We start from the raw sequence: 22,482 nt of genomic DNA on the forward strand, positions 1-22,482 counted from the left end.
GTTTTTCTTTCCTTTGCTCTCTTCTAAAGAGTTTTGTCCTGGATTTCCATACAGTCAATGAAAACATTTTAAAGAGTAATTAAGGTGGATTTTGGGGGGTGGGGAGATTGGTTCCAATACAGTACTTAAGTCGTGCTTTTGCTGAAAAAATTATGACATCCATTGATCGCACCGCCTCACCTTCTTTAAAAGAACCTGTACTGCTAGGAAAACCGGAATAATTATGAATTCAACTACTGTCTACTGTCAGCAGATCTCTGGTGACACAAGTGGTAAGGAGATATATTTTTATATATATAGGCCTGCAATCCCTAGCCCAGTGACCTGGAGAAAGAAGTTGGACACCTCACAACTTTGCACATGAGGTGAACAGTGCTGCACATCTCACCTCAACAGTGCAGTGTTTCTTCAAGGAATCCAGAAATCCTCAAAAAGGTGGTTGTTTTGGGGTCTACTTGGGATGACCGGAGTCCCAGAGAGCTAAGCCAATCTGTAGCCTCATCAGCTGTTGAAACCTGCTACAACCACTAGATTAGACCTTAAAATCTTATCTGTGCAAAGACTACTTGCCATTATGCAGCGCATTAAGTACACCCAGGCGATCAGGCCCAGCCAGCATGGGTTCATGAAAGGCAGGTCCTGCTTGACAAACCTGATCTCCTTCTATGACAAAGTGACCCACTCGGTGGATGATGGAAAGGCTGTGCATGCTGTTTACCTGGACTTTAGTAAGGCCTTTGACACAGTTTCCCACAGTATCCTCCTGGAAAAACTGGCTGCCCATGGCTTGGATGGGAGTACTCTCACCTGGGTTAAAAACCGACTGGAGAGCCGGGCCCAGAGAGTGGTGGTGAATGGAGTTAAATCTAGTTGGCAGCCGGTCACTAGTGGTGTTCCCCAGGGCTCAGTATTGGGGCCAGTCCTCTTTAATATCTTTATCAATGGTCTGGATGAGGGGATTGAGTGCACCCTCAGTATGTTTGCAGACAACACCAAGTTAGGTGGGAGTGTTGACCTGCTGGAGGGTAGAAAGGCTTTGCAGAGGGATCTGGAAAGGCTGGATCAATGGGCCGAGGCCAATGGGATGAGGTTCAACAAGGCCAAGTGCCGGGTCCTGCACTTGGGTCACAACAACCCCATGCAGTGCTACAAGCTCGGGGAAGAGTGGCTGGAAAGCTGCCTGGCAGAAAAGGACCTGGGGGTGTTGGTTGACTTTCAGCTGAACATGATCCAACAGTGTGCCCAGGTGGCCAAGAAGGCCAACAGCATCCTGGCCTGTATCAGGAATAGTGTGGCAAGTAGGACTCAGGAGGTGATCATCCCCCTGTACTCGGCACTGGTGAGGCCCCACCTCGAGTACTGTGTCCAATTTTGGGCCCCTTACCACAAAAAAAGACACTGAGGTGCTGGAGCAGGTCCAGAAGTGCAACAAATCTGGTGAGGGGTCTGGAGAACAAGTCTTATGAGGAGAGGCTGAGGGAGCTGGGGTTATTCAGCCTAGAGAAAAGGAGGCTGAGGGGAGACCTTATCGCTCTCTACAACTACCTGAAAGGAGGTTGTAGAGAGGCAGGGATTGGTCTCCTCTCCCAAGTCACAGGCAATAGGACAAGAGGAAATGGCCTCAAGTTGCACCAAGGGAGGTTCAGATTGGATATTAGGAAAATTTTTCACACTGAAAGGGTTATTAAGCATTGGAATGGGCTGCCCAGGGAAGTGGTTGAGGCACCATCCCTGGAGGTATTTAAAAGATGGGTTGACATAGTGCTTAGTGACGTGGTTTAGCAATGGTTTTTTATCAGAGTTAGGCTGATGGTTGGACTAGATGATCTTAAAGGTCCCTTCCAACCTAGACAATTCTATGATTACTGTGATCTACCTAAGTTTAAGAAAGAAAATAAAGCAGACAAATAAAAAAGCATCTGAGAGATTATTTCATCCCCAACATTGAATTCAACCTTTGCAAACAGGCAAACACTCGGGAGGCTTCAGGGGAAAGGAGGACACTCGGATAAGGCCGAAGAAGCCCACAGGGGAAGCTGCCTATTTAATTTCTGGAACGTGGCCCATGTGTGTCTATTTTTAATTTTGAACCGAGTTCCTCTGTCTCCTGCCAGAAGTCCTGAGCCCTGTGCCAGTGCAATGAGAGCGGTGGCCCAGCCATCCCCTAATAGCTATTACTTCTTAATAAAGAGCAGCACTTAGGCAAGGGATGATGTTACTGTCAGAGGGGTCATGATTAGTAATGATTAATCTGATCCTTGCCAACATGAACTAGATCCACCATTCACTAAATTACTCTGCAGCATGGATACCATTTCCAGAGAAGGCATACATTTGTCATATTAAAACCTAAAAACAAACACACAGAAGGACAGGAGGATCGGACTTCTCAGTAACACTTGAGCTTACACGAGCCACCAGAAAAGTTAAGGAAAGAGAAAAAAAGAAAAAAAATCAAAGGGTAAGAGCAGTTAAACATTGATGAACCACCTACCTTTTGGGAGAAGCAATGGAAAACAAATAAAACTAAACCCTGAGAAGGTAGAGCTGCATGTGCTGAGAATATGGAGTACTCTGCTACTTCTGGTTCTCAATGTTATACATTCCTCTACTATGCACGTTATTTGTCCACCCACACATTTTTCCCCTGTTTTTAAATGACATTTTGCTTTCTTCAGAAAGTACACAAATGAAATCACTCCCCGGGAACCATCTTTCCTGCTTTATGTTAATATAATACTTAGCACAAGGAAATCCTAGTCCAGGATTGCCATTCTTATGCAACAATGCACCTCAAATAATAAGCAACAGTATAATAATTTATGGGGAGGCATAAATTACTGGGAAACTAATAACCACTCTGAAGAGCATATATGAACCTTACAATTACAGCAGGATGTTTGTGGTGCAGAGAGTTGGTTCTGGGCCTTGGAGCATGGATGAATTTCACTCCCACAAAGCACACAAACAACTGGCAATGATGCCAATGGCAGCCAAGGACACGGGAGTTTTGCTGCCAAAAGGTGGCCTTATTTTGGGACTCCTGTCAGTCATCCTGCTTCACGGACCAGAAGCTTCATCAAGACCATCCATAGAGGATGGCACTCTAGTTCTTCAGAGCACTCAGCTATATTCCCTTTGAGGTTTTCAAAGCTTTTGTGAGATTTATATTGCACTGCTTAGCCTTCCATCTCATCTTGTAGGGTTTGATTTGGATTGGGAGGCCACACAACATAGACCACCAGTCCCTCTCCTGCTCTGGTGCAAATCCAACATGAAAGCTGGGTTCCTTGTGACTGTTGTGAAATCCCAGCCCCACGTGAACCTGTTTGGACTTCTGCCCTCAACAGTGACAGGTCCAGGATTTACACACTGATGACTTGCCCCATGGAAAATACCATGCCTTTGGATGCCAGACTCAGGGAAGCAGATCTCAGGTCAAGGACATTATGGTGCCTTCTCTTCTAGAGGCATACTGGAGAAATGCCAGTAAATGAAATCCCCAGCAATGGGATCATGACTTGGTTCAGCTGGGGATTTTCACTGGTGGGGCAGTGTGTCTAGGACTTTTTGCATGTTTCCAAATTGACTTGAAAGAACAAAAAAAATTAAAAACTTTGCAAAGCATCACCTTTCACAAAAATTCAGCCCAAAAGTAGCTGGTTAGTCCCAAACCTTTAAATAGCTAATGGTATAAAAAACACATACCTATTTATACATACATTCATGAAAATGAAAACTAAAAGTTGCATTTTCACACAACTTTACAGAGGCATCACAGGTCACAGGAAAACACAAAGCAAGACAAAAAAAAAAAAAAAAAAAGAAAAAGTCCCCAACAATAATGAAGGTAAATCTTTAAAATCTGAGACAGGGTGTGGGAGGAAGGGTTAAAGCTCTGCAAACAAAAATAAATCCAGTGCAGTGTTTTTCCCCTTCACAAAGTGAAACAAGCTGTTCCTAAAATAATGCTTCCTTGGTTTTCTGGCAATTAGTGTCCTAGAGAATTATCCTACAATCGTTGGCAAGTGTTTGCCTTTCCCAGTCAACGTCACTATAGAAGTCTGTGTTTATCTACAAGGCCCAGGGGATAAATTATAAACTGAGCTGAGGTCCTGCATTCACAGACTAATGTTCCACACTGCCATCTACCCTCCTGTACTAGTTTCCTCCCCATCCACCTCCTGTCCCCTGAAATACTGACAGGACCCTCCCAGGGGCACGACAAATTCGCTTTACAGCCTCTGGAGCAAGCACTTGCCCGATAGTTTATGCTGATCCATAACTGAGATAGTCAACACACCACTAGACATAAGATTGCAGAAAGTAACTGAACACAAAGAATAATTTATCACTGTTCTAAAAAATGTTAAAGAGAATGGAATTATTTTTTTGCCCTCCAAAAAAATATTGCCTATATCTATAATTAAAGTATTGCCATCAATGAGTTTTAGCTTCAACACTCAGGGTTTGTTAGAGATGGTGTTTTGTAAAACCTCTCTGCAATCAAGCTGTTCCCATTTCATTTTTAATCTCTACTACAAGTGGTCTGACCCTGCTCTAGTCCTGTTGTAAATCAAGTGATTCAATCAGAGTACATGAAAATACAAAAGACTAAAATTGGTAAAGGTGTTTCATTTCTAAATTAATTTTCTCCTGATGTGTTAGAACCTCAAAATGAGAAAATTAAGCTTGTATTTGAGATAACGGGAAGTTATTCTTTAAAGAAAAGTAATATGAATCCTTGTCTTGATGGTGAACTGATAGAATAGCTCATGACAATGAATTTGTTATTTTGAAAATACTAATTAAAGAAAAAAACAAACAAACAACATCAATGAAAGACTCAATCCTACAAAGCATTTATAAGTGTGACCAACATTCCTCATAACAGAGCCCACCACAGAATAGGCAGATCTGTTCTCAGATGTACTCAGACATTAACAAAACAAGGCTCAGAGACGTTGTTATTAATTAGGGTTGATGAAAACACATGTTGAAAATGAAAAACATTTTTCCTCCTAAGAATTCATCTCTTTTCCCATCAGTAAATTATCAGGAGTTCCTGGAGCTTTGTGGACACTGAATCTACTTCAGGTCTATACCTGGTCACAGCTTGTTCACAAGATACATGAGAGCAAAGTTATTGATATTTGAGATCAACTGCTTCAGTCTACCACATTTAACATTAGATGACTCAATATTTATAAAATGTTTCTGCTCGAATCAAATTTTATTTCATCTTTGAAATGAACGATCTCTGGATTCAAACTTCTCTTTAGCTAAGCCAGAAGGTAATAATAGCTGACAATTTTGACAGGGACAAACTCTGCTGATTTGAATAAATGCAAAATAGTAGGAGGTAGGAAGAGACCACCAGCCAACTGTCGTTCAGAGCACAGTCCACCTTGCTTGCAATTACTGAACCCTACAAAGTGGTCCCACTGACATCAATTTGACCAATTTTAGAATAAGGGGCCATTCATTCCAAGTAATGAATATTGAAACCTGGCCATAGGTTTGTGAACACATTTTTACATGTCTATCATGAGGAACCTCAATAAAGAATGTTCTTGTGATAGTGTCACTTCAGAACAAAAGCACGCAACAAATGGCATGTTTCTCTTTAACTATCGCCCATCCAGGCGGCTACAATATGAAACCAAAGGTTGCATGCATTGGAAGGAAGGTTGCATGCCAGCAAGGAAGTGCAATATTCGTTAAGAAAGGCATTGCCTGGAGTGGATTTTTATAAAGAAACAGAATTCATAAATAAATAAACCAGATGGGAATAAGTCAGGCTAGGGCATTAACAGCTCCTAGTGCAATGAATCCCTGATCTTGCTTGAGGGGTTTTCTACAAATAACAAATACAAAACCATTAATGTTGTATCATTGTCAGCCATGCCAAGGACTCTGTTTGTGTCCAGGAACCCTGATATGCAACAGCACAGTTCAAATCAACTAGATGTTAACACATTCTTTTATTTCCACCAGTTAAGGTACGTATTGACTGACCTGATCCGAGTCTTTCACTTCAGCATTTTTCCCTTTTCTGCAACCACAACGCATGAGTAGTTTTGCATCTCCAATGACTTTTCCCTACAAGAGATAAGGCAAGAAATAACATCAACACAATCTGAACCACTGAAGATCAAGAGGCTTGTATTTATGACCAGAAACAGGGGAAGAAAGGGCATTAGGGAAGCCTGTGGACTCATCCTGCGTTGATGGGAGATACCCTTCCACAGAGGGGTAGCTCCCAAGGCGAATTCCCCAAAGACCAATATGACAGCATCAGGGATGTCACACAGACAGGGGCAGAAGGAAAGAAAGGTGTGTAGAAATACACAGTGAGAATACAGGCAAGCCAAGCTGCAAAGGAACAGGTTATTTTAACCCAATGTTTTCACACACATACATGAACAGGAACAAGTCTATCATGCTCAGAGAGTACAATTACCAAACTGGAGTGACTTGAGATAAAGCTCATACACCAACATTTCTGTTCACCCTTATCAAGTTAATGCTTACTTGCTTCTAGTGTAGCTAGATTTGGTGAAATAAAATCTACAGGTGTGACTTGCCCTCATTAGGACAGCTGGTCCATATAACTGGCAAGTCCTTGTCAGGAATTCAACAGCCCACCAATACTGCTGGTGCAGACCCTGCAACATTGATAACATGCTGATGCCAAGAAAGATTTACAGAGAAACGGGATCCCCTCACCCTCCTTTTGCCTACAACCAACAGTTTGGGAAATAAGCTGAGTTCAAACACCTCCTTTTCTTTGACAACCCATCAGACTGGGCATGATCTGAGCAGCAAGGTCCCTCACGTTAACATGGTTCTTTTCTGGGGATTATTTGAGTCACTTTGGTTGACATTTTTGGGGAGCTTATCAGACCCGGACATCTTGATAAATCACCATGGCAGAAAGGGGCTGGATTTGATCAAAATGCTCCAACAGTAACACAACCAATTGAGTCCCCACAAACCCATTGCAATTACTTGCTTTCCCATAGACACACACACACAAGCACATTGCCTTTTTTCAGACTTTTGCTGTCTGCAGCTGAAAAATAAACACACTCAGCATCTTCTGGGCAACAGAGGGAGAATCTGCTCGCATGCAGCTGTAGAGAGTCACAAAATTTCAGCTGGATGAATTTATATGGAAAAGGAGACTTCAACATTAAAGCAGTTAATGAGTTTAACCAAGTGGAAGCACTCTGCCCTAAATTACGAGGAAAGGAAAGGGCACGATTAAAAGGAATTGCTGCCATTGCTCAATGTCAGGGCACAGCAGAGAGATGACCCTCGGTGGCAGAAATTACAAACAGGCAGATAAACTTCTGGTCACCTTGGGTGAGCCTGCAACCTGCCAGGTGTGGTGAGGTCTCTTACTTGGTGACCCCAGCATCTCACAAGTCCCAGCAAGGTCAGATAATGTGCAAAAGTTATCTTTTCTCCTCTTTCCAAAAGAGACACTGGGGGAAAAAAAGGACACTGAAAAGGCTATACCTACACCTGATACCTAACCAAAACGCTCAATGCTTGGGCTGCTGATTGCAATCTGTCAAAGGTTTTCAGGGAACTATTTCCAACTGACATTCTCTGTCTGTGACTCCCATTTATCAAAGATATTTTACTCTTGCCCCATTACTACAGTCCTTCAGTAATTAGTCTGTAATCTCTTAAATTCCAAAAACATTCCCCAGAAAGAAGTGATTAAACTAAAATTTAAAGCAATTGTATTAAGTTATTATTACGTTAGAGATAGGAAACTGAGGCACATTTTTAGACCCTTCTCCGTCTTCTAGGATATACTGTTATGCAACCTGAGCTCATGGCAAACCATGGCCATGTTCTGTCCGGCTGGAAGTATCACCAGCTTTATTTAACAGAGAGAAATTGCAAGATGTTGCCCATAATCACCTGGAAAATCAAGAGCAGAGGGGGAATATGAACCCAAAACTTGATAATTTTTCTTTTTCCCTAACGGTACAAGAATGCAGAGACTCTTCCATTCCCTAAAAAAGCAAATGAGAGCAATGCACTTGATGAATAATCCCATCTCCTTTTCCAACTGCAGATGCACCTCTCCTAATGTGCATCACCTGAATTAACTACTGCCTCCACCTTTTTTTAGGAAAGCCTATTATGAGCAGATGCTTAATTTGGGTATAGGTTTCTAACAGTAGGCAGCTAAGTTGAAAGGCAAAAAAAAAAAAAAAGCATATGGACAACATTTGCAGCCAGTCGCAACTCTGTTCAAGAGCAGATGGAGGCCTTGTCATTCAGGGGTTTCCTCGCGTACACCAGGCAGTGGGGATAGGGAAATGGGCTTCTGTTTGGATGCTTCTGTCTGGAACCAGATTAGAAGAAAGCATGCTTTTCCGCAGCACACGCCTTGTGTTACAGTAAACATGCATATGCAACTTCAGCTTTTATTCAGCTATCTGAAACAGAGCCCTCCAGGGTGCTAAGCATCAGTGAATTTTTGTTTGTTTATCTGTATGTTATTTCTAGTTTCTAATGCCCAAGGAGTTTGTTAACAAATTAAAACACCTCACTGGGGCTATCTCCTGCTGTGGTTGTTGCCTCCTAATATATCCCTCCCTCCTTTATCCAGCAGCACCTGATGCTTGCAGGGAAGGAAGAGGAAAACACAGCAAAGAGAGGAGCCTCATCTCCCCAGTTACTACAGACATTCAGTCTTAAATTATGGAGCATCGTTTCCATGTTTCATGGCCTTTTAATAATAGGATTGGGGAGGAACACAGTGATCTTGAAAGCTTGCAGATGTATTGCTACTACTTATTCTGTGCTGCCTGCTCTTGAGGCGTTGCTCTAGTTTAGAAGCAGGTAGGCACAAGGATTTCCAACGGAGGAGCTTGCTTTGGCTTCTGCTGGCTCCCACCCATTGTCAGACATCTCCCTTCCCAATGCAAAGAGCTAGAAAGCTCCTCAGTGAGAACTGAAGAGCAAAGCACATAGGTCCTGTTATCCCACCTCTTATAGGGAGTCCCACTGGCCTCACCCTCCTCTGTGTACCATGGCCTCCAGCAGTTGGCCAAAATTTGCAAAAAAAGAAGAAAAATAATTAGTAATAGTAACAGGCTTAATTATCTCAGCTGCACAGGTGACAGGAGCTGATCAGTCACCAGTTTTAACACCCTGTGGTCGAGAAACACCAAATCGCATCACCCAGAAGTCAAATGAGGGCTGGTCACAACTCACTTCATGCCAGCAGCTCTGGGGGGAGGCGTGGGGGCACACACAAATTGTCACTGCACCCAGAGGCTCCGATGCTGCCACATGGCTCAGAGAGGTCCCGCGAGGAGCTGCCAGCCCCATTTAAAGGCATCAGGCGGGATGCACGTGGCACCAGTGGACCTCCATGGAGCTGCCAAGCTCTATGCTCCAGAGGAGCTAGCTGGGATTAACCAGAGGATCCAATCTTCCTCCCCCTCTCCCAAGTCTGAGGCTAGAAAAATCAGCTTGAGGGATGGGCTTGGCTAAGCAGCACTGTGCCATACACCTTATAGTCACTGCTAGGTTCCTATCAGCCTTCCTCCATTTTGAGCAACGGCCATCGAAAATAACAGCAGTAGCCTCACCCTCAAGGAGCTGGTACAACTCATCTCCACTTGGCCCCTGGAAGGTCTCACTGGCCAAACCTGGCCCTGGCTTTCAGCTGTTCACGCTCACTCCATCTCTTCCGCCTTACAATACCCTCAAAATGTCCCCCACCAACAGATGAAAACATGAGGTGCTGAAAGGATAACTGAGCCTTGGCCCATGGCAACCTGGGGAAGAGCACAGCTTCCAGTGTGGCCTTTCCAAGGCTTTTATCAGTGTTTCAGCTGTCTGGCTCTTCACAGAGAAGTACTTTTCTGAAAGAGCTTTGTGAAGCTAAACTGGGTGGTGCTTCGCAGCCTCTTCCCTTTTCTTCCTCTCCTGTCTTACACCACCAAAATTGTTCTCCAGCATGATCCCCACATAAACACAGTGATCATGTCTGCTTAGGAGTGACAAGCATGTAGGGAGGCGATGCCATTCTTCTCCAACTCCTTTTCCATCCACCCAAATATCCCAACATTTCCAGGACCAGAGAGCACATTTGCAGCCACCTCCCCAACATCCTGCACGTGGCAGGCTGTGCAATTCAGTCTGCTGTCCTGCCACTGAGCTTAATAGTTACTTTTAAATTAAAATCATTACTGTTTTTCACTATGTTGGGCTACTTAGTAACAACCCAAGAGGAACATGGTGGTTTCATTATTTATTTTTTATCCATAGGGCCATAGTTCATTTTTTAACTAAGAAGAAAACATGTGTATAGCACTGCAACAGTGAACCCTAAAAAAAGAAATCCTCACAGGTGACATTGAAAAGAACAACATATTCAGTGTTTATGTTTTTTTACACTGTTCTGTCAGGATGATCCACACATCTTGAAGAACCGGTGCTCAAGTGGCTACAGTGGTAGAGTGGGAGAGGAGAAGGAGAGAAACGAAGGAAAATTAGAACTGAATCCAAGGTGGAGGCAAGCAGTAGTACAACAGACAGCTGGTGTTTGGGTGGTGGTAAATCACCCTGAAATGAGCCTCTTCCCTCAGCTCAATAAGGCCTAAACAACAAAGGAAGGCACAGCTTGCAGCCAGAGAGCCTGCTAGCCAACCACAGACACACATGACAGCTTCATTCAGGAGCCTGGAGTCAATACAAAAGCTTCGACATCAATCCAACATCCTGCGACCTCAAACAATGTGCCAAATCTTCTCAGAATTGTTGCCCCAAATGAGGGGGAGCAGCATTCAAGGGAGATCAAACCACAGGGATGGCATTGAAAGGGACTAAAAAAGGAGAAGAATGTTCCCAGTTTATTAATGGTGAGGTCTGGACGGCTACATCCCAGCCGCCATAGGTTGCGTTTATTAAAAGGCAGCACTTTGCATGTATTATGCAGAGCACCCGGAGAGTACATGTGCATGCATGTGTGTGTGAGCATGCCCCGCACTTGCTAGAGATCAGGATGTGCCTTTCTGCTTAGCACTGTTGTCTCCATCAGAAATTGCTCCTGTGTGAACCACAAACGGGGTTTTTTTCCCCACTTGAGCGACTGTATGCACACGTCCTTGCACATACATACACTCTCTCTCATCCCTGAGCCTGAAAAGCATAGGAGAGGAGACAAAAAAAAAAAAAAAAAAAAAAAAGTGTCCAGTGTTTCACATCCCCTTCCCTCCTGGCCATACCTTCAGCTCACACACACACAAAATCTATGACAAAAGGCTGAAGCATTATGCGATTGCCACTGCTGCTGATAGAGTTGATTGCTCCATAAACCCTTGCCCGCTCCTACATGCCATAAAGGACCTGGTCCCACAGCACAACAAAGAAGAGAAAAAGAAGTGCTTGGGTCCCAGGAGTTGCCCCCTCCAGGGAGGATTGCCCCCTCTGTGGTAGTTTCACCTGCAGCAGTGTGCACTTGTAGCACTGCACACAAATGGCACCCTTCCCCCTACATCAACAAAAAGACTAAGCAAATCCTTTTTATCAGCTTCCCTTTGAAGGCAGGTGGAGAAGTAGAATATGGACATGCACCAAAAATAAATAAATAAATAAAGATAAATACTGTTTGAATTTGCCTGTCTTATTTTCAGCTGCCATATGTTTGAAAGAGTCAGACCTTGCAAGTTTTCTCCTCCTCAGCTGCACAGCCCAAGACGGAGTGCTCACTACAGGAGAGCAGACTCAAAAAATGCTGCTTTTTTTTTTTTGTGCTGAAATGGGAGTAGATTAAGATAAAGGGCTGAATTTTTCAAAGCTGTCTACAGATTTTGATGCTCATTTCCCACGCATTTTCACTGAAGACATGTCAAACATATGGCTGTGGGAATTAGTAACCTTTCTCAAATTTGGAGCAACTTCGGTGCACAGAAACTGAAAACAATAAATGTTCCTTAGGACACAGCAATTCCAACACATTTTATTCTCAAAAGTTGGGGAAATTAGCATTAAGGCTCCACAAAAAAAAAAACAAACTTGTACGCTTTACTCATCCTTTACTTGGCTAGTCTACACTATTATTGCCACAACTCTGGAGTTTTTAGAGACCATGAGCATGATCCCTATCTCCTCCTCTGAGAAGACAGCTCTATTTTTACCTTGTGCTAATGTTATACAGATGCCAGAGGGCAACTGGGCAAAGACAAGTATAGCATATTCAACAAGGTTTTTCTCCAGCACAAGGTAGGATGGAAGATCAACTTTATGTGCAAGACAAGATGAGGTGATATTCGAACCTCAGGCAAGAAGACCAGAGAAGTCCCCTCCTGGTTTATCAACAGTAAGACAAAAAGCCTCTCAATTAGCATTCATTGAAAGAGGAAAACTGCAGCCAGGCTGGGTGAGTGCCCAAAAATATGGTAGATGAGTGGTAGGAAGTGATAGAGGGCTGCAACAATTTCTAGCACTGCAGATGAAAGAGTCTGCAGGGATCAGATGGAGAAAGATTCAAAGTTAAGTTTATTTGGAGGATAATAAGGTTGAAATCCTTCATTTTAAAAAACGTTTTTCTTTGCACTGAAATAACACTTTTTGTTTTGGATATCTAGCAAGTCCAAATATACGCTTTTCAAATTCAGGAAAACCGAGCTCTTATTTGGATGAGCTCTTGCCTTATTTTTCTTGCTTGCTTGCCTGCTTTAAACTCTGCTACATAAGTAATTTAACAATCTATCTTAAATATTTCACCAATAAATCACAGGCTTATGTTTCTATTTCATGTTAAAACTAATCAGTGGAGGAATGCCTGAGCTGGAAGTTAAAATTCTGCTCCACCAAGCCAGCAATGCATAATCATTTCTCTGCAGATTCTCTGATGAATAAAAACTTCTCTGCAGAATTAATATCATATAAAAAGTTCTTTGTGCAGGCATAGAGCACAACCACAGTTCAGAATCATCTGCATCCTGCCAAGAGGGCTCAAGATTTCCAGAACTAATTTGTTTGTAGAGTTTTCCCACCCTGCCAAGCACAAGTATGGAGCTCACAGCTGAATTCCACAGGCACATCGAGACAGAGTCCCACTCCACCAGTCAGGATGCTGATAATATTCATAGAGCTCCAGATGGTCCACACAGGTGATGATTGCATTGGGATTCCATGCTCATTCCCATCAAAGAGGAGCAAATAGGAAAAATAATAATAATAATAATAATTTCAGATGTTGCTGGCTAAAATGAGAGATTTTTAAAAATCCCTCTGGGGTGAAGGACATGAAAGCCTGTACCAAGGAACCCCAAATCTCATTAAGCATCAACAGGAATAAAAGTTCTCAAGTTCCTAAATTGTGTAGGCATTTTTAACTACAGTTCAATGAAGTTCTGATGCAAAATCAACACATTTTATAAAAACTAAGAAAAGTACACCTACCTCTCTTCACTGTCTCACAAAGTCCCAGTTAATCAAAATGAAGCGAGGAAGCCTCACATATATATAATTTAATGCAATTAACTCTAATTTTGTTCCTACATCATTGAGACACATTCAAGGCAAGACCCACTTCAATCTCAGTCAGCAAAATCCAAAATGCATGAACAATGTTAACAGATAGCAAGAAGGTTTTTTTTTTTCCTATGATTCTATTAGAGAAGCAGGGATTGGTCTCTTCTCCCAAGTCACAGGCAATAGGACAAGAGGAAATGGCCTCAAGTTGCACCAGGGGAGGTTCAGATTGGATATTAGGAAAAAATTTGACACTGAAAGGGTTATTAAGCATTGGAATGGGCTTCCCAGGGATGTGGTTGAGGCACCATCCCTGGAGGTATTTAAAAGACAGGTTGATATAGTGCTTAAAGACATGGTTTAGTAATGTGGGTGTGTTTTGGTTTGGTGGGGTTTTTCTGTTGGGTTTTTTTTTCTTTTTTCTCCAGAGTTAGGTTGATGGTTGGACTAGATTATCTTAAAGGTCCCTTCCAACCTAGACAATTCTATGATTCTAAGTTGATAGCTGACATATTGAATCCAAAAAGCAAAACAGAAGAGAGAAAAATGAAAGGCAAAAGGGAAGGGAAAGGGAAAAGGGAGTAGCTGTAAACTACATTATTACTAAGCTGCTTTTCATTTTGTGTCAGCTTTTTACTTAGTTTTATAACAAAAGTTTAAGTCATGTCTTTTGCTTCAAAGAAGTCTACAGTGGATGATCTCACATTGAGACCCATAGTAAAGTATGAGCAAAACATACACAATCATATGTACAGATGAAAATCATCTTGGGCAACATGATTCCTCTTCTGCAGCTGAGCAAACATCTCCACATCCCAGCTCCTGAGACTGGCTGGAGCTTGCCTGGGGGAAGGTGGGCGAGGTGGAAATCTGAGACACATACTCCTCCCCATTTGAGGACAGACATCTCCATCTTTCCTCCCTGTGTGCAGCCAACAAGACTTCCTGCACAAACTGACATGGAAACAGCTAATTTACTACTTTGTGTCAGGAATGTGGCCAGGGCTTTGGTCCCCTGTGCCCTGGACTCTCTTAGCTGGGTTGCTTCATCCCAAAAAGGGTCTCCCTGTCCTCCTGCCCCTCCTCTCCAACACACACTCCTCCTCCTCTTCACAGAATCACATGGGGTTGGAAGGGACCTCTGGAGATCTAGTCCAACCCCCCTGCCAAAGCAGGTCCACCCAGAGCAGGTTGCACAGGAACGTGTCCAGGCGGGTTTTGAATGCCTCCAGAGAAGGAGGCTCCACCACCTCTCTGGGCACCTCTTCTGCTTTTGTAACTTATCTTCCTGCAAGCTACTTCCCAACAGGAGTCAAAATTAAACAGCCTGCCCATATGCCATGGCTCACTTGTTGTCTGTTCCCCTCACTGCCATCTGGCCTATTTGCTCAGCAAAAAAAGGGGGGGAAGGAAAAAAAAAAAAATGGTGGGGGGAGAAGAAGAATGGTAAAGCCAGACACAATAAGGACAAGGAGGGAGGTGATGATGCTGTCTCTCACATCTGCTCCTTGGTCAAGCTCCCAGATAGATTCATAGATTCATAGATTGGTCCAGGCCGAAAGGGACCTCCAAAGGTCATCTAGTCCGACCTCCCCACAGTCAGCAGGGACACCTCCTACTAGACCAGGTTGCCCAGGGCCTCGTCGAGCTTCACCTTGAATATCTCAAGGGAAGGGGCCTCAACCACCTCCCTGGGCAACCTGTTCCAGTGTTCCACCACCCTCACGGTAAAGAATTTTTTCCTAATATCCAATCTAAATCTCCCCTTCTCCAGCTTAAAACCATTGCCCCTCGTCCTGTCGCTGCAGGCCTTTGTAAACAGACCCTCCCCAGCCTTCCTGTAGGCCCCCCTCAGGTACTGGAAGGCCGCTATGAGGTCTCCCCGGAGCCTCCTTTTCTCCAAGCTGAACAACCCCAGCTCCCTCAGTCTGTCCTCATAGGAGAGGTGCTCCAGCCCCCTGATCATTTTGGTGGCCCTCCTCTGGACCCGCTCCATCAGGTCCATGTCCTTTCTATATTGAGGGCTCCAGACCTGCACACAGTACTCCAGGTGAGGTCTCACCAGAGCAGAGTAAAGTGGCAGAATCACCTCTCTGGATCTGCTGGCAACACTTCTTTTGATGCAGCCCAGGATGTGATTGGCCTTTTGGGCTGCGAGAGCACATTGCCTGCTCATGTCCAGCTTCTCGTCAATCAGCACCCCCAAGTCCCTTTCCTCAGGGCTGCTTTCTAATACCTCATCCCCCAGTCTGTATTTATACTGAGGATTGTTTCTTCCCAGGTGCAGAATCCTGCACTTGCTTTTGTTGAACCTCATGAGGTTCATCTGGGCCCACCTCTCCAGCCTGTCCAGGTCCCTCTGAATGACATCCCGTCCCTCCGATGTATCGACAACACCACACAGCTTGGTGTCATCTGCAAACTTGCTGATGGTGCTTTCAATCCCTCTGTCTATGTCTTTGATAAAAATGTTAAACAGTACTGGTCCCAAGACGGACCCTTGAGGGACACCACTAGTCACTGCTCTCCATCTGGACTTAAAGCCATTGAGTACCACCCTCTGGGTGCGACCATTCAGCCAATTCCTTATCCACCGAACCATCCACCCATCAAATCCGTATCCCTCCAATTTGGCAAGTAGAACGTTGTGAGGAACTGTGTCAAAGGCCTTACAGAAGTCCAGATAGATTACATCCATAGGTCGCCCCTTGTCTACTGACCTAGTCACTTTATCATAGAAGGCCACTAGGTTAGTCAGGCAGGACTTGCCCCTAGTAAAGCCATGTTGGCTGTCCTGAATCATCCCCCTGTCCTCCATGTGCCCAAGCATGGCGTCCAGAAGGATCTGTTCCATGATCTTCCCAGGCACAGAGGTGAGGCTGACAGGTCAGTAGTTCCCAGGGTCCTCCTTTCTACCCTTTTTAAAAATGGGTGTGATGTTTCCTTTCTTCCAGTCTGCAGGGACTTCACCTGACTGCCATGACTTTTCGAATATCATGGAAAGTGGTTTTGCGACTTCATCAGCCAGTTCCTTCAGGACTCTGGGATGGATTTCATCAGGTCCCATGGACTTGTATGTCTTTAGATTCCTTAGGTGATCACGTACCATGCCTTCAGTTATAGTGGGATGGACTTTGTCACCTGGATCCTCAACTTGTGGGCCATCAATACAAGAGCTAGGAGGAGAGGGGTTGCCAGTGAAGACTGAGGCAAAAAAATTATTGAGAACTTCTGCCTTCTCCTCCTCTGTTGATACAAGTTCCCCACTGCTGCTCATTAGGGGGGGTACATTTTCTTTAACCTTCCTTTTCTGGTTAATGTACTTGTAGAAGCCTTTCTTGTTTTTCTTTATGTCCCTTGCCAAGTCCAATTCTAGCTGTGCCTTGGCCTCCCTGACCTCATCCCTACACAGCCGGGCAACATCCCTATACTCTTCCCAGGTTGCCTGTCCCTTCTTCCATTTTCTGTGTAGCCCCATCTTGCCCCTTAGTTTGACCAGCAGGTCCCGGCTCAACCATGGTGGTTTCTTGCCTTCCTTACCCAATTTCCTACATGTTGGGATTGAGATCTTTTGTGCTCTATGGAGAGCATCCTTAAAGATCTGCCAGCTTTGTTCTGCTCCCTTGTCCCTAAGGGCAGTTTCCCATGGGGTCCTATTTACTAACTCCTTGAAGAGTTGGAAGTTCGCTTTCTTAAAATTTAGCGTCCTGATGGTGTTCCTCTTGGGCTTCAAACTTCTTAAGAGAGTGAACTGCACTAGAGCATGATCACTGCAGCCCAGACTGCCTTCAACTTTGATATCCCTGATGGCCTCACTTGCATTTGTGACCAACAAGTCCAACAATGCATCTCCTCGAGTAGGGCTGGTGATTTCTTGTCTCAAGAAGTTGTCGTCTAGGCACTCTAGAAGCTTCCTGGAGTGCCTGCAGCCAGCCGTGTTGCTTTTCCAACAGATGTCAGGGTGGTTAAAGTCACCCAGCAGGATGAGAGCCTGTGATCGTGATGCCTCTTCCAGCTGGAGTAAGAAGGCATCGTCGACAGGCTCTGCCTGGTCAGGAGGCCTGTAGTAGACTCCTACCACAAGGTTCCCTTTGTTGTCCCGATCTCTAATTCCTACCCACAAGCTTTCTACCTGAAAAGTAATGGAGAACAGCAGAACTAGTGGCAATTAACCCAAACACAGTCCTGTTTGTTTAACCTGTTCAGAGAGATCAGCTCACCTGCTGCTCCCCTGGCAAGGAGGCACCACACTCCAGCAAGGAGCTTCCCACCAAGAAACCTCCAGCCAGAGGAAGCAAAGGGAGATCCTCATCTCCTGGAGAAACCCCCCCAGATTCTTCAGAGCACAATGACCGTGCTGCTAGGCTAAGGTTTTCCTTAACTCTCCAAATCACCCTATTTATTTTTTTTTTTATACAGCAGCACAGGCAGAAGAGCAAGGAGAGATGTGACTGGGTATGGGGGGAAATTGCGGGTCTGCCCTGGTTTTGATGCACACTAATTTCTAAAGCCCCTTGACGCTGCAAAACCTTGGGGGGGGGGGGGGAGAGAGAGAGAGAGAGAAAGAAAGAAACCAGAAAAGAAAAAGCAAAATGATTCCAAAACACCTCGTTATTCCACACTGCTTCTCTAAACACAGAAAAGTTTTCACCCCTGCAAGGTGCTGAGCACAGAGATTGTTTTTTTAAAAAGGAAAAAGAAAAGAGGGTAGCTCCAGAAACTGCATGGTTCACCATCACTAAACATTTGTGCTAGGCTGAGGAGAAAGTCTGGGAGCAGACCCGTGGTAATAACAGAAGTTATGTTTGTTTGTCAAGCTGAAATGAAAACTTCAAGATAAAAAAAAAAATTAACTTGAAAAGTAGCTTTCTATAAAGGACAGCAACTAAGCCATTTACACAACAGAATGAAAAGGGAATAAGAAAACTGCTTCTTCAACACCTTTTACTGCTTTGTCTTTTTTTTTTTTTTAATTTGCAATAAGACACTGCATACACATGCAAAAGCTGCAAAAGTATGCATTGCATGCATATGCATGCAAAAGTTCTAGTCCTCTTACCTAGTTTTGCACATATTTACTTCCGAGAAACAGGAGCAGAAACCAGCCTGTGTTTGTCTGCAGAGTGCAAGCTGCAGGTAGCACAGAAGCGTGTGCACGCAAACACGTGTCTCACGCTGAGATAGGTATCAAAAGCCACGAAATTACAGTAATTACCATTAGAGCTCCATGAGATCACGATGGGGAAGCCCCTGTGGAGAGAGGCAGACAGGGAGGAAGAGCAGACCTCCTCTTTCCGAGGCAGCAGAGGTTGCATGCAGACAGAGAAGCCCCAGGTGCTTCCCAGAAGGAAAAGTGTTGCTGCGCAGACCATTAGGGAAAGAGCCCTTCCATTAGCTGGGTGCCTACACCTGAGTCCTCCACAAACACAGAGGAGAAGAGATGATCCTGCCTGAAGACAGCACCTTCTGATTCATGCTTATGTTTTCCCATTTCAGCCTGACTCAACAGATCAAAATTGAGCAGGTTGAACATTTTTGTGCATGATTGTTTTTCTGTTTGCAACCATTAAACAAGAGCAGCGTTGTCTGTCTTAGGCTCCCATTTTTTATACAACTGCATCTGCACATGTACATAGGTAACATACACAGCATGGTAATAGCTGCCCCAAAGCAAAGACTGCATCAGTTTTTCCAGCAGTTGGGCTTGTTACTAAAGGCAGGCCTCTGCTTTGTTTATAACCATATGCTGTGTGAGAAAATAGTTAGTCATCGAGCTGATAGTGATGAGATAAGAAGTAGTTAATCACTTCAAGGTTCTCTCATATGTCAAAGTATGTACTCCTATGATACCCAAGGCAGATTTTATGTAGTTTATAAATGGTTAAACCATAGAGAATCTTCTTTTAGAGAAGAAATGTAGCTATTTTAGTAACCATCCCAAATGGTTTCAAGGACTTAGTAAGATAAGAAAGGATGTATGTGGCCCTGAGAACATGGTGACCTAAGACAGGGATGCAATAAATATGGACGTTGTCTGACACTGGTGGTAGCAGGGAGATCATTAGTTTTAATGAGCAATTAAGCAGTTAGACTGTTTTGCCAACATGTAAAGTGAGCCAAAGGACAGGTGAAGAAGATGAAGATTGAGGAAGAAAAGACCCTCACTCAAAATGAGGACCACCAGAAGGCACAACTATGCATGCCCAAAAGCTTATTATAATATGTAAATTAATTCTTGGAAATGTAATGAATATGCTAATGTTTTCTTGGAACTACATTGAATATGTATACCTGTTGTGTATAAATTTAATTTGACAACAGTATTCGGTGTGCACAATAGGAGGAGCTATCCCCTGTGTACCCGGCGCCACAATAAAGAATGCCTGCTTTCTAAACTTTAAATTGAGTCTTAGAAAATTTTATCTGCCAGTTTGCAGTAACACCTATACCAATTAAGACAGAGCTGTGGCTACTTCAAGGAACATCCTTATCCTCAAGAAGCTGGCAAACTTCTAGTAAGCTTTTACTGTCCTGAGATGACTCAATACCTTAAAAGGATAATGTGAGGAAGGGTATCCCTACCCCAACAACCACCGAGGAACTCACACCTGCACAGAGTTGTTTTGCCGATGCTGCAAAATTTAATAAGCATGTGCAAAAGGGCACCTAAATAATGGGTTAATATCCCCGGTAAAGTGTGCTAGATTTGTGGATTTCCACCTAGCATCCGACGTTGAATAGAGCAATATCTCCTCTCTAAACTGCTTCTGGTTTCGAGAGCTTTTGTTTCAGGTAACAATATCACGATGTTGACAGCCCTTACTGTAAAATACCATCCCTCCTTTCAGCCCCAGATGCCAGGAACTGTGTTGCTCTGAACTGTTATCACCCATCCCTCCCACCCACTCACCTAAGAAGATAAAAATCAAGGTCTGGGATGCCGAGTAAGATTACAAACACCCAAACAAGACATTTACCCAGACTTGGGTTTGGTCACTTCTTCACTGAAACTGTGTCATGGGGCTGGCAGGAGGATCTTTTCACCTCTTCCAGAGAAATGAGCCTCTGAGAACAAGAAACCACATGCGGGGGGGGGGGGGGGGGAAACACACACACCAACAAAAAAGCCCACACACATAAATTGAACAGGGAAAACTTCTGAACTTGTCAGAAGCTGGTTCTTCTCAACATAAAATCATGATAAACTGGAGTAGACAACCCAGGAGAAACATTATGGCCTGGAGGATAAACCACTAGCCTGGAAACTGTGAAATTTAAGCTTTTTGGAACAGCAATGTCACATATGAATAACCCGTGGCCACTCAGGTTACAGCTGTGACCCTCCATTTCCCCTGAAAACTGATATCCAAAACAGTCTGGCTCTCCTCACAAAAAAACCTCTACTAAAAGAGATTGATATTATGGGTATTATTTTAGAAACTAAAACTTGAGGTGACCAAACTCATCAGTCCCCTGATGAGTTTTTATTATGTGAAAAAGTATGATTTCCCACTTCAGCATGAGCTCAACCTTCAGATCATTACAGCAGAAGACACCCCAGCAAAGCTCAGAGTTTCCATTTCTCTTGGGCTTCTTCAAGTCTTTTTAGTTTCAGTTTATATTTCCTGTCTCACTCCTTTTCCCCCCCCTTTCATTTTTGGGGCTTCAAATTCAAACAAAAAATGAAAACATCACTGACTGAAGATCTTTTTGTATTTCTCTTGTTTTGACTAGAAACCAGAGCAGGCCAAATAAAATGAAGTGATACTTAGATATCACTCTGGAGTTCAAAATGCTTTGTAGGCCTTAGGAACTACCTCCTTTATCATAGAGGATGGCGTGTGCTGTCATATCCCTTATTTGCAGAGAGGGAGATCAAAACAGAGGAAGTTTAACGGCTTGATATTTTCATTTTGAGCATAAAATCCATGTTTCCAATTCCTTGGCTTGCATACTGGATGCCTCTGGGTTTTGAGGCCCAAACCCCTTTGGAGTTTAAGCCCCAAACCTTCTCACGAATGTGATGCAGCACGTGCTGAAAATATTCATGATTAAATAAAACCAAACCTCCCTTGCCAAACACAGAAGGGAGAAACTTCCCTTTTGGGGGTGAACAGCCATTCACAGCTGAGAACCATGGCCTCTGTTGCAAAACACAGTTTTGTGTTAGCCTCAAATCCACTCACCTCTCGACATCCCCAAGCCAAATAAACAATGAGGGGTTCATTAACTGATTTTGACTTCTCATCCTCTCACTCAGTTTTTTCTGGCAGGGTTGCAAATGAAGCATCAGCTCTTCAGCAATTGAAGCTACAGCCGTTAAAGCTCCCTTGCTCCCTGCCCTGTGAGGAGCACAGAGGATGAGCGCTCACGTCTTTCTCCTAATTTTAGCACCTGGGAATTATTCCCCATATCCTGCAATTTTGGCCTCTTATCCTTTCAGTGCCACTTGCCACAGAAAAAAAAAAATAATCTAGTCGCGAGGGTATACACAGGATGTTTTATATCCCAGGACAAGACTTCCAACACTTTGTTTTCAGACTGTAAAAGGAGGCAATATAATCACCTGCTTGAGTGAGCTCTTTGGATGAGGCAAAGAAGTATCACTTTGTTCTCACTTGTGCAACCCAGGCAGCAACTGAGGGGGTACAGAAAGATCAAGACAGACCCATGATTTAAAGGCAAGAGGATGGTTTGGTGACTGAATGAACTGGGAGGCTTCACTTTCAGCTCTCAATACAGAGCAGAGAGGAGGCATGTTAGTGCCTCAATTTTCCTACTCTAAGGTGGTGAACACGATGTCTACTCCCATCACAGGGCTCCTAATAAAGGACTCCTGAATCAAGGCACAAATCTGCAGCACCAAACAACCCAACATACCAGCCACTTTGTGACTGTGCACCTAGAAAAGAGCTGTCCCTTGCCTTGCTCAGGGAGCAGGAGTATCACCCTGACCTCATCACT

At 43.9% G+C, this 22,482-nt stretch overlaps 1 protein-coding gene across 2 annotated transcripts in view; it reads right to left on the bottom strand.

Annotated features, from left to right (window-relative positions):
- LOC141476631 (SET-binding protein-like) overlaps positions 1 to 22,482 on the bottom strand; it is a 304,828-nt gene that overhangs the window by 264,698 nt on the left and 17,648 nt on the right. For both annotated transcript variants that reach the window (XM_074165411.1, XM_074165412.1), the window contains exon 2: positions 20,683 to 20,692. In XM_074165411.1, coding sequence (XP_074021512.1) covers positions 20,683 to 20,692 — 10 coding nt within the window. The remainder of the gene's footprint in view (positions 1 to 20,682; positions 20,693 to 22,482) is intronic.

The sequence above is a fragment of the Numenius arquata genome, chromosome W (genome assembly GCF_964106895.1).
Source record: "Numenius arquata chromosome W, bNumArq3.hap1.1, whole genome shotgun sequence".
Lineage (NCBI taxonomy): Eukaryota > Metazoa > Chordata > Aves > Charadriiformes > Scolopacidae > Numenius > Numenius arquata.